This window comes from Fragaria vesca, linkage group LG1 (genome assembly GCF_000184155.1).
Source record: "Fragaria vesca subsp. vesca linkage group LG1, FraVesHawaii_1.0, whole genome shotgun sequence".
Lineage (NCBI taxonomy): Eukaryota > Viridiplantae > Streptophyta > Magnoliopsida > Rosales > Rosaceae > Fragaria > Fragaria vesca.
The window spans coordinates 15,653,556-15,666,207 of NC_020491.1; the positions used below are offsets into that span (position 1 = coordinate 15,653,556).

The 12,652-nt window shown below is 37.5% G+C and overlaps 2 protein-coding genes across 2 annotated transcripts in view; one reads left to right on the forward strand and one right to left on the reverse strand.

Annotated features, from left to right (window-relative positions):
• Positions 1-1,684: 1,684 nt before the first annotated feature.
• On the reverse strand, positions 1,685-9,162 carry LOC101312204. Its single transcript, XM_004289352.1, has 15 exons — positions 8,393-9,162; positions 7,326-7,404; positions 6,868-6,924; positions 6,345-6,400; positions 6,122-6,237; positions 5,635-5,701; positions 5,324-5,579; positions 4,666-4,752; positions 4,509-4,583; positions 4,287-4,370; positions 3,820-3,884; positions 3,502-3,694; positions 3,338-3,426; positions 2,520-2,634; positions 1,685-1,925 (listed from the first exon to the last, which is right to left on the reverse strand). Exons 1-15 carry the CDS (start codon positions 9,046-9,048, stop codon positions 1,890-1,892), a joined length of 2,031 nt encoding a protein of 676 aa, XP_004289400.1. The 5' UTR covers positions 9,049-9,162; the 3' UTR covers positions 1,685-1,889.
• Positions 9,163-11,201: 2,039 nt separating this feature from the next.
• LOC101312493 (glucan endo-1,3-beta-glucosidase, basic isoform-like) overlaps positions 11,202-12,652 on the forward strand; it is a 10,433-nt gene continuing 8,982 nt past the window's right edge. Inside the window, exon 1 of the mRNA XM_004289353.1 lies at positions 11,202-11,257. Within this exon, the coding sequence (XP_004289401.1) occupies positions 11,202-11,257 (56 nt within the window). The remainder of the gene's footprint in view (positions 11,258-12,652) is intronic.

Below are 12,652 nucleotides of genomic sequence, written 5' to 3' on the forward strand. Positions count from 1 at the left end.
GNNNNGNNGAGAGAGAGAGAGAGTCTGGATTAACTGTGGCGGAGTGAGTAAGTGGTTATGGCTCTCTCGGTGGCCTCTCTTCTGTGCGGCGGCTCCGGCTTCTTCTTCTTTGTTTGTTTAAATTTCAAAGCCTTTGCTTCAGATTTGAAATTACGCCCTGTGTTTTTGCGGTTTGGGCCTTGTTTTTATATAAAAACCAAAAGATAAATGAGCCGAGGAAAATGCCTGGCCAAACTAAAATTATTTTCTTTTTCTTTTTACTTTTTTCTCTATAATTTCGAAATTTTAGAGAGAGTAGTAGTAGGGTTCTCTTTGGTGGTGGCGGTCTCATCGCCGCTAAGACCGCTCGCTCCTATTTGCTCTCCACTCTTTGGGTCCCATCCCGACACTTGTCAAACTTTTTCGTATCTTAGCTTCGTCGTTCGATTGGGCCTTTTTTGAGTTTGTTCGGGGAACCCTTATCTAAGCCCGCATTAAATTGATCACGTTAAAATCAAATAATGGAAGAATCTTCGTTACATGACGTGAATCTATTAGACTGTTATACACATGTGGATGGTTAATATTAGACGATACGTATACAAATACATGATGACCCCGTATATGAATGGTTCTAAAACCATGTGCTTACGTTTTTACCAAATGCCCACATTGGCGAAAGCGAAACTGCACCGTCATAAAATGTTTGCCAACTCTAGTCTCTAGGGTGCTAGGTCTATACAAGATGTAATGTCCACACCCGTACTAGTCCCTAAACCCACACAATCATCGATAACTGCAAAACTAAGGTAAGATCTATAGAGCTCCATGTTTATTTTTGATTTTAACAATGTTTGAGAATAGAGGCTTCCAAGATAAGCTTAGATGTCCTAAAATTGGGAGTAAAATGAGTATGGACGCAGGATGCCACATTTGAGGCAAAATGAAATGCGCAAGAACTAAAAGAACTGTCATATTATTTCATAGGAGTGGGTCTAATGAAGACCACTAAGTTGAAGACTCATTTTTTTCACCTATTTTTCGATCGCATATTCACATCTCAACCGTTTAGTTTGTAGATTATCTCTATAAATTTTCAGCCAAATCAATGATTGTGATCTACTTATATAGACTTAAAAACTGAACAATTAAGATTGAAGACCACTAAGTTGAAGACTCATTTGTTTCACCTATTTTTCGATCGCATATTCACATCTCAACCGTCTAGTTTGTAGATTATCTCTACAAATTTTCAGCCAAATCAGTGATTGTGATCTACTTATATAGACCTAAAAACTGAACAATTAAGATTGAAAAATAGGTGCAATAAACAATTTAATAAAAAAATCCTCAACTTAGTAATCCCAGAACCACTCCCATATTTCCATTAAACATGTGAATCTTGTGCTTTGAATCTTCCATTGCGTCTTGTTCCAGATGCCCAATACACACCGACACTAACAGTCAGGAATAAGTCATGTTTCCCAGATGAGAAAGACTGAAATATACCTCTATTTTTTGGACTCGGACTAAAATATACATGAACAATAATTAGACCACTATCAACCATACGCTTTTGTAAACTAGATTTCGAGAATAATGCACTGTAGTCAATTGCCAATATGGTTGTATTATTCATCATATTCTACAACTAATTGGCAGGCTTATAGTGAGATTAATGCGGGTTTTTTTTTTTTTTTTCCGTAGAAAACTTTACTCTTGACATTAAAAGAAAGCAAACAGTTGGAGGAGTACAAAACTACACATTTTCTACCGAATGTAATCAATATGTATGAATCAAACTAGGGAGTCAAATATCCTAAAACGACAAACATATAACATATAGCTAAAATAGCTACCCTTCAGCTAAAAGCACACAATACACTTCCCCTCCTGGACGATGTCAGGAGTTAAGCTCCAAACTTCGCTGCGTAAACTTGTGGTTGCTACAAACAAAAACAAAAAACAAAAAAACAAGTATCAGATGAGAACCGAGATACATCACCTTTGGAGTACAGGTGATGTATCAGTAGCAATTTTAGCCCCACAAGTATTAGATGAGAACCAAGTATCAGTAGCAATATCTATATAGATAAATCATTCCCATCATGACATCAACTAATGAACATGTGCAATTACTTATGTCAGTGAATTACTTACAAGTCAAACAACAGATATTCCTTAAAATTAAGTTTATTATTAAGCCCCTATATGAGGCATAAAGCCAAGCTGCTTAAAACCTGTCATGTTGACTTGAATCTAGCTCACCCAAAAACTAAATTTTGATAAGTTTCTACAATGAGCTGGATTCACTTCTTAAACCAAGAAAAAAAAAATGAGAACAGTTTTATGTTGTATCTACTTGTGGATGTTTTAGTCAATGCAACTTCAAAACACCTAAACTTGTCTAGATTATGACACATCCAATCCAGGTATTATATCAAAAGAACTTGTGAAACATTTACTATTTGGACGAAAATTTAAATCAGAAACGGAACACCCTCTTTAAGAGAAAAAGGGAAGAGATATAAGAATATTACCATGAACAGGGCTGAAATCTGCCTGCCTGCAAACCATCTCAGATGCATTGCACGTTGCGCTGCAGCTGCTGCTTCCACAGTTTCAAACCACAAATACACAAAACCAGCACTGTTTCTGTATCCAGAGAAAAACAAAACATTAAGAGCGGAAATTTGCATCCTTGCAAACAAGAGCTTATGTACCACAAGCAATGTTCTGCAACATAAACCTAAGAATATGCATAGCAAGTCCTCTGTCATTAGCAAACTGTCCTGATTCAGCATATTATAAATTAGAGAATGGTGCCTTCTATTTTCCATACGTCGTACAATAAAAAATAAAAAAAAGAGATAAACTGATGTAGCACAACATAGGGGTATTGTGTTTAAAATCTTATAAGGCGAAGTTAGGGTTATAATATGTCAGGTGGATGGTGTTTTGGCTAAGGATCTGGGAATGATGGGAAATCTGGAATAACATCAAGATTTCTCACGAACCACTCAAGTGAAACTGTTCAATATACATAACGGCGTTCATTTCAATCATTACATATTGGGCCTTATATGAACCCAACTGAGCCTCACTAATGATTTCTAAGAAACCTAAATATCTAAATATTAATGACCAACCAACACTGCCAACGAAGAAATGTAAAACAACACTGAACACAGATCATGAACCTTAAATAGAAGAGACGGTTAGAAACTTCTAAAAATTTCATCCATTGCCAACAGTTTTAAATAGTGCACATGATCTCCAAGATTTTAATAACCATTCTATATAAATAGAAACATCAGACAACATATTTTAACCTGTCTATATATCTATATATACTTACTTTTCCACATAAATATGCTTCACACGACCATATTTTGAGCATTCCTCTTCGACATCATCTTTAATGTCTACATCAAAATCTGGTTCCGTCTGCAAAATATTCTTAAATCATCAGATTACGTGTTTACGAGTGAAAGAAACAATAAGCTACTAATAGAGACCAACCTCCGTGGCTGGATCAAACATATCTTTCAATAAAAGACATTCACTGGGGTTTCCAATAGGTTCCGCAGTTGGCATAACTCTTGCTGGAAGAAATGGTGCAGAAAGTGTAGTTTGACCATTCATCGGCAAATTAACAGCTCGTTGATTTGTTGCTGACCCATTCAGCACAGGAACTCCAAGAGAACCTGCAATACTGCCAACCGAATATATTTGAGAAATATATACATTTATATATATATGTGTGTGTGTGTGTGTGTGTGTGTGTGTGTGTGTGTGTATCTTAGGTTCTAAATGTAATGAGTATAAATAGATACAAACCTTGTGGCAGCTCCTGTGCGGTCCAGCTTTTGCATTAGCAATGCTCTAGATTGAGCATTTAGAGACTGCAAAAACAACAAAACAATGAAACAATCAGAGCAAATCATTTTGCAGAAACTGGGATAGATACTGTACTATTAATAAAGAATATGCAAGGCACGCAGCAGAAACCGTGGACCCCTCTTTTGTTGTCAAATAAGCTCCTTCCTCATGAAGAAATCAACTATTAAGGTGCCCACCGTATAGAGAAATATCCTTGGAATTCCTCCAGCAATTCTTTTCCTTTAGCAAGTATTAACATTAGAGAGCTTTCTGGATATACTATTTAGCGAATTTCATTCCTTAGTTTGATTTACAAAACTATTGATATTGTCAATGTTTACTTTCAAACCCTCAATATTCCATTAAAAATAGTACTTAGAGCTTTCAAAAGGATCAAATAGGCACATATTAAACTATTCACTCACCAAACCACCACCATCATCATCATCAAAATCAGCAGATTTTGCTCCAGCTTCTTGTGAGCCAACATGATCTGTAACGGATGAAACCTACACACAGTCACAGTACCAAATAAGTTTCTGCATCCTCAAAAGTACTATCAAATATCACTGACAAGCACCAATCTCAAAATCATGCATCTCTGGATACTTTGGTATCAAAATTCCATTATAAAAAAAAAATTCTACCTTGATAGTTCGACCAGCAATGTCCAACTTCCCATTCAAACTTTGAGCTGCTTTTGCATGTTCTAGATGAGCAAACTATAAACATAAAAAAGAGATAAATAAGTACAAAAAAACAGCGTAAAGTCTTCTAAACAACCAATGGAAAGTAATCACTGACTTGAACAAAGCCAAACCCCTTGCACTGTGATGTCTCAATATCAAGGGGAAGTTGCACGAGCTCCACTGGACCAAATGGTTCAAAAATCTGAGAACAAATAGTACATGTACATGTCATGAAAAGAATACCACAATTTCACAAACGAATTGATACCAACAATAATGATTGTCATCACATTCCTACTATAGTGGAATTAATGTTAATTTTAAAATCTTATTTATGTCTTATAACAAAATACTCACCTGGGCAGGATACGAGAACCAATAAGGGATGTCATATGGAATGTTTATTCTTATATAATAAATCCAACCAATTATCTTTATTATATACATTTGTACTGTTATATAGAAAACTGATGTAATTGTATAATGCATACTCTTTATTAATCCAATAAAAGACTTCCACGAGAGGCCCAAAACTAAGTTATTCTAATTCTTTTTTTGTGAGAATGTAACTGCAAACAGTGGACACACCCTGTGTAATTCCTGAGCCTAAAAGGAAAAAGTACTACCTGGATTCTTAATCAAGGTGTACACAGTAAATCTTCTCAGGTGAAGGTTTAATCTATTCTTCCCTTGTTTTGTCTAATTATTTTTAATTTGCGCATCATCATCATGAGTGTATACATGCAGCTATTACCAAGGTGGAGTTGCCATACCTCTCTAAGATGAGTCTCAGTCATGTTAAAATGCAAGTTCCCTACATAAAGTTTCCTGTCAACTGCACCGTATGGTCCTACTACGCCAGTGGTACCACCGGAAGCAGTAGATTGAACAAGATTCTTTTCTGCCTCCGAAGGTTTCACCATCACAGGTTGTCCAAGAAGTAGCTGGCCGGAGAGAGCTATAGCCATTGGCACATGCATTGCATCATAAAATTCAATATACCTGCAGCATGACAGGCTCTTATAGTGAGTTTAATGGAGCATATGATACTACAAGTATTTCAATCAAAACTTACAAAGCATATATCAAAGAGACGTATGGAAACAAAAACTCTAGGGCAGAGAGCTCAAGCTGAATTTCTTTTGATGAATCTGATGACTCATATAAAAGAAAATGTTAGCTCATAATAGAAAAACAAGATACAAGAAATTACACATATACATACTGAAAGATAGGGTAGGTGGGAAAAGCAAGCAGTCATCTTCATCCTTACTTTGAATGAGCCTATATTAATGACAAAATTCGAACAAATTTTTTTACATCAAGCTACCATCTTTAAAGCTTCAATAGCACTGGAAAAGACCAATAAGATTTCTAGACTTCAAACTTATAAACTTAAGAATATCAAGCAAACACCAACCCCACCGTCCAAAAGATTTCAATGCAAAAACCCATTATATCAAACTCCACTTAGTCAATTGTTCCACTACAGAAGATGAGGACAGTTAATGGAGAATTTGATAAGGTGCACTCGGATGCAGAACAGAGCCCTTATTGCACCAAACACGTACAGGAAGAAAGCTGGAAAGGATAAAATAGGTTTTGGTCATCTACCTTGAGTGCGCAGCATGAATTGATTAAACATGAGTGCAAGGTATTCCCACCATCCCTCATCATTATCGCATTGCTAGTTCATTTAAGAATACAGTTAAACTTGATTCTAGAAAGATGATATGCTAACAGCTTATTACAACACACGCGTGACTATGATATAACTTTGTACAACACACATACCCAACACCTTTCGATCGTCTTGAATTCCTGTCCATGATCAGCCGCACATCCCTCACCTGACAATTACACACAAAAATTCAAAATATTTGTAAGCTCGAATATAAATATAAAAGCACTTGAACAGAAGCAGCTTATACAGAGGTTTTTTTTGTTCACACCACATTATGAAACAGCTAGTTGGGGGTGTTCACAAGATGACCACAGAACTCATTTGTACATTTTCACTCACCCCACATATACAGAATGTTGAGACAATACAACTCATTATATTACTCGTAACTGAAGGCAGATGATCATGTACTGCAACAGGAAGCAAATGTATCTCAATACTATGCAATCATAATGTGAAGGAGTGTCTCATAAAACATGATTGCATATACTGAGACAAGTATGAAGAAACAACTGTAACAGTAGTGCATGCAGATGTCACAAAATGTGAAAACAAAAGTACCACAACTCGTCGCATACATCATTATAATCAACAATACTACTAATCCAAAAGAAAGAATTAATTTCAGCCAACCTTGCCCGCTTTTGAGAAGAATTCATAAACATCTCGCTCGGTCGCCTTCAGTGGCATCTGTCAGCACCAGATTAACACCAAAATGAAAAATTAGAGAAAATGAAAGGGAATCATTTAACTTAGGTTATTAAGTGTACATATCAACAACTACAATTATCTCAGTTAAAATATCAAACCTACAACAATAAACTTCCAGATTTTGAAATTTATCAATTTGAAAGAACACTTTATGTCATACTAGTCTCATACATTACTAACAAGCAGTAATTACAGTTTCCAGAAAATGCTAACTTATATCTATTTAACAATTTAAAAATATCCAAATCTCAAATCTCAGTATCGTTTTTAACTTTTTGAGAACCTCAAAATTTAAAAAATAAAAATTTTACCTAAGCATTGATTGTTAATAACAACAGAAAAAAAATCCCTGGAGGAAAAAAATACAACATTTCATCCACCTGGTAAGCAAAAACAGTTCTCTGATCCCTTTCTGGATCAGCTTCAGGCTCTGCCATTTCTTTTTTGTCTTTAAACCTCCTGCCATCGATATTTGACGACATTAGATCATTTCAATTGTTACAATATAAACTGTTTCAACAGAATCGCTGAAAGTAAAATTTTGTTATTAGCCAGCAAGCACAGACACATCTCCAACAAAAGAAAACAGACACAAGCATATTATATCATGTTTGATTGAAATCATTAACTATAATAAGCCGTCTGATGAATGCCAAACACCCCAGAGTTTTGCCTAAAATATCTTTATGGCTGGATGAAATAAAAAACAACCAGTTTCCACATATACATTGGCATTCTCCCGACCGTAACACGACTTAAGTAATAGCAAGAACCAAACAGTTGGGCTGAATTGATGAAATGCACAATAACCATAATAATTCTCACATAAAGAGAGTACTTTACAAGAAACATCAATACTGGCAGCAACAATAACATACAGACTGAGGGAAGAAAATAGCAAAATATTTTCTATGTAATGCAATACCTAAACAGAACTATTTAACTACATCCTATCCCCTCAACTAGGAGGGATCAGAATGTTACAAGCTATACCTAAAGATTTGTTCCTATGCAAATCACCATCACCTTTCCCTTCATTACTGTTCTTACACACAAAATCATATCCTAAAGTTCATCCCCACTAATGGCCTATGTGTCTGATGAAATTTACTAGTACTTGGAAAACAATGATAATCAGCCTAAGACTAGAAATTCATATCCCCTGAATCTTAGCTATATACTCTTGTTTCCTAACATGAGATTAAGCAGTTCAATTCAATTGTTCTCTAATAGTAAGAAGAAAATTCAAGAATGCACACAACACATTTATACCTACCCCAGTTATTTACTGAGATATAATATGAACTTATAAACAATCACTAACAACTGGGATAAAGCATGTAGCTCCGGTCAACTAATCCACAGTAAAATGAAGACGCAAGAGCCACACTAGAAGCAATATCAGAAACATAAACCACTGGGTAAACTAGACTGAAAAGCACAATACCTGCTCTCATTCATCTCGAATTCGCGTTCCTTCTCCCTAACTTCCCTCTCCCTGTCACGATCAGTGTGGCTCCTACTCCTCCGAGACCTCTCCTTCTCTTCCCTCTCGGAACGGCTCACACTCCTCCGAGACCTCTCCTTCTCTTCCCTCTCGGACCGGCTCACACTCCTCCGGGACCTCTCCTTCTCTTCCCGATCCGATCTACTCACACTCCTCCGAGACCTCTCCTTCTCATCCTTCTCTCTCCTCTCCCTCCTCTCCCTCTCTCTCTCCTTCTCCTTCTCCTTATCCCTGTCCCTCCTCTCCCTCTCCTTCTCCTTCTCTCTACTGCTCCTCTCTCTATCCCTCTCCTTCTCTCGCTCGCCGCCGCGATCACGGTCGCGGTCTCTCTCCCCGTCTCTGTCCCTCTCTCTTCCGCCGCCGCTGCTCCGGTGGTGGCGATCCCTATCCTTATCCTTGTCCTTATCGCGGCCATTCTCGTGGTCGCCGCCTCTGGACCTCTTGCTGTTCTTCCTGTCCTCGTCGCCCGAAACGTCGTCGTCTACCTCTCTCTTCCGGTAGCTCTTCTCTTCCTTCTTCGCAGCCTTCTTCTTAGAGTCGCGGTCGTCGTTCTCCTGCACGGTCTTCTCCAGGTAATCGTACTCGTCGAAGTCCATGGCCGCGATTTGTCGATTTAGGGTTTGAGAGTTTGGGATTTCTTTTGGTATTTCTAGGGTTTTGAGTAAACGGGAAAGGATTTGGTTTTCGGTTTGCTATATGCTTCTCTCTATAATCTGGGCTCTGGGTCTCGAATGTAATTTGCTTGTATATGAGGGACTGTTTTACAACAATGACACTGGACTAAATTGTAAAATAAAGTTTTTTTTTTATTAAAAGTGTAAAATAAAGTTACTTAAATTATTATTATTTTAGAAAAAAATTATATATTATAAATCCTCCGTTACAAGCGAAACAAAAATCTCCACTCTCATACTTATCCAACAAGCGATTATAGTGGATAAGAATCGAAAAAAGTTCAACCGTAACCTAACATAATTCAAAAGCCTCAATACATCCTTACAATCAACTTCAAGAAGAACCAACCCTTTCAAACACTATATGTCAAAATTATTGAGCATATTTGTACAGACAACCTCCAATATATTGACAACAAGAAATAACCAATACTAGAATAGTCCTTGGACACGACACCATAACTATTGCTCACTCATCGACACGACTCACAACACCATCCTACCAAAACCTTAAACCTTTGCTCAAAAATGAGGGACAACTAAACACACCAAAACAAAACAAACATAACCAAACAAAAATAAAAGCCCAAACTTGAGCCAAACAATAGCCCAGGCCCTAACCACCACCTCAGTGGACCTTATGACGCCGACCACAAAGAGATCCCAACATATAGAAACAGCAGCAAATCTGCGCCCGGACCCGCTGCCAACGCCGAACGCCACCGGAAGGGAACCACCGCCTGATCATAGCTAGCGCACCATCCTCCAAAATCTACTTCAAAATATAGCAGCGGGACGCAATCTAAATCAACGAATCGAAAAGGGCTGGTCAATACCGCCATGTTCTCCTCGTCGTCACACCACACCGTCGTTGCAGAACATCCCAACCCAAACTGTCGCTTCTCGCCGACGACTGGACATCAATCGAAGCTAACATCGCTGCACACACACCCACCACTGATCCCTTCGTCCGTCCTCCATGAAATAGCAAGCATCTCACCATCCCACCACCACCACAGATCTCCAAGCCAACAACCACCAAAAGCAGTCACCCATGACTCTCATCCAACGACAACGTCAATGGACACGCCGTCGGATGGACAACTCTCAAATTTTCGAAACCCTAGAGTTGCCTAGTTTCACGGAGCAAAAAAGTTGTCATATTTGTTTGGCTCTTCCAAACTTTTACCAAAATCAGTTACTTAAATTATTAAAACCAACAAATAAATATTAAGAAAAACCTGGGTGTGGTTGGTGTGATCGAAGCTTGTAGTTGTAGTGATATTCTAGGTTTGTTTACTAGACCCTGTTAATGGGTCTTATCTTATGTATTTCAGCTTGTGTTGAATAAAAATATCCTACCATTGCCAAAAATAAAAATATATTATGAAAAACTAGCTCCAACACATACACGCCACATGACACGTCCATACGTTGATTTTGATAAATAGAAATTGGACTTGAATTTTTGTTTATCAGATAAACAATTCAAATGCTTAACTAGTATGCAATGTGTCAAACTCATTACCTCTAATTATGTCACTATAATAATTCATACTTAGCAATTCAACAACAATTTGTAGTTGTTGAAACGATAAATATAAAATTCAATTCATACTCTTTTGTACATATACGATAAATCAGATGTACAAAGCATAAATATTTTCCCGAAACCTTAGCAAGAGAGTCGTCTTCCCTCCCTACACTCACTCAAGAACACAAAATTCTTTCTAAGGGCACGCCTCGTGGTGGCGGCGTCAGATGGGTTAGAGCGGACTAATGTTTGATGGTCTGAATAATCCCAATCTTAGTGCAAGCTGTGTAATGTTGTATGTGTTGCCCGAAATGCAAAGGAGATCTTCCCTTTGAGGAGAAGCGTGGATTCGACAGTTGGCGGACGTGGCTGGTACTGACCTCACCCAGACCAAAGAGTGATTGTTTGGTGGGGAAGGTCGAAGAGGATCAAATCAGATATAAAGGGATCCGATCGGCGACTTCCGATGGACTTTGGGTTATGAAGGAGGAAGATTGGGAAGGTTGGTGATCCTTGTCGGCTCATTAGGGAGGCTGGAAGAATGGACTGCCGATCTACCTTCCATGTTGCGACAGTTTTGTCGTCGATGGTGGGATGGTGAGAACTTTGCTTGCAGGACAGTGGCGTAGTGATTTGCTGCATAATGCACTTTTGGTTTGGGCTTTGTGGAGTTAGGGCTGGTTTTGGGCTTGGGCCGAATCTCTTCTTATTTTATTTCTTATTTTATGCTTTATTACTTTTTTAAGTATTCAGTTAATGGTGGCTATATGCCGGAAATAAGACGCTCACATTGATAGGGTTGGGCGACATAGGCTAGGACCTAGTATGCATGCTCAGTGTGCCCTGTCAGTTTTAGGTAGGTGGCTAGTTCTTTGCGTTTTCATGAAACTCCGGCCAGTGACAACATAGTGGAAAAGCTGATAGACATAGTAATTTATGCCTCTGTAAGAGCATTCTCTTTCCAGTATGTCCTCAAACTAAGAAATTCAATCTCATGGGTTATGAAAAAAACAATCTTCCCCCATAGTTTTCATATGTAAAGGAAATGGTTCCCAAAGGAACAACTTTCCTCTCTTGATTCCTAAATCTGTGAACCAAACATGGTTAGTGTAAAATGACAGAATATGCAAAATCCTAAAAAATCCTCGTCTCATTAACACATGCACATTAATTGTACAGAATGGAGCTTATAAACTCCATCACCAAAGGTTCAAAGTTGCTTATATGCATGGTAGAAATACCTCATTTTGATATTCACTCCAACTATATATCCTTGATCATGCACTAATTTAGTTCACAAAAGAAATGGCAGTACCGTATTTGATTGCACTCGTTAGTCTCACTACCAGAAGAAAGGCTTTAACCGACGAAAAAAAAAAAAACCAGGCCGACGGACTTTAGCCGACGAAATTTTCCTTCGTCGGCTAAGTTAAATTTTCGTCGGCTATGGTAAACTTTAGCCGACGAAATTAATATGTCGTCGGCTAAAGAATTTATTTCGTCGGCTAAAGTTCACAGACTATGGCCGACGAAATATTTAAAAGTTTAGCCGACGAAATTAATATGTCGTCGGCTAAAGTGCTTTATATTTGCAGATCTGGCCAGCTGCAGCTCATCTGGGAAAAAAAACGGGAGAAAAAGTTTGGGTGTTGTCGAAATCTGTCCATAATTAGTTTGTGGAGCTATATATAGGTACGTACATGTATATATATGTTGATTAATTGAGTTTTATTTGAGTTGATTGATTTTGAGTGTGATTGAGTTGATTGATTTTGAGTACGTTGGATGTATATATATATGTGTTGATCGATTTGGTTGATGATTTGATAATATATATGAATTAAGTTGTTGTTAATAAATAGTAGATATATATATATGTTAATTAATTTATAATATTAATGTGTTGATATGGTATGAAGTTGTTGATGATATATATGAGTTGATGATGATTTTGTGATGATGTTGATATATAATATTGTTATGATCGAGTTG

Bases quoted from the DNA above. Each gene is read 5' to 3' on its own strand.
- LOC101312204 (XM_004289352.1), bottom strand. From the start codon at position 9,048: ATGGACTTCGACGAGTACGATTACCTGGAGAAGACCGTGCAGGAGAAC. The intron at 4,371-4,508 runs GTAGAATTTTTT...GACTGTGTGTAG, and splicing joins TTGCTGGTCGAACTATCAAG to GTTTCATCCGTTACAGATCA. The intron at 2,635-3,337 runs GTAAGTATATAT...CTCTGGATACAG, and splicing joins AAGCATATTTATGTGGAAAA to AAACAGTGCTGGTTTTGTGT.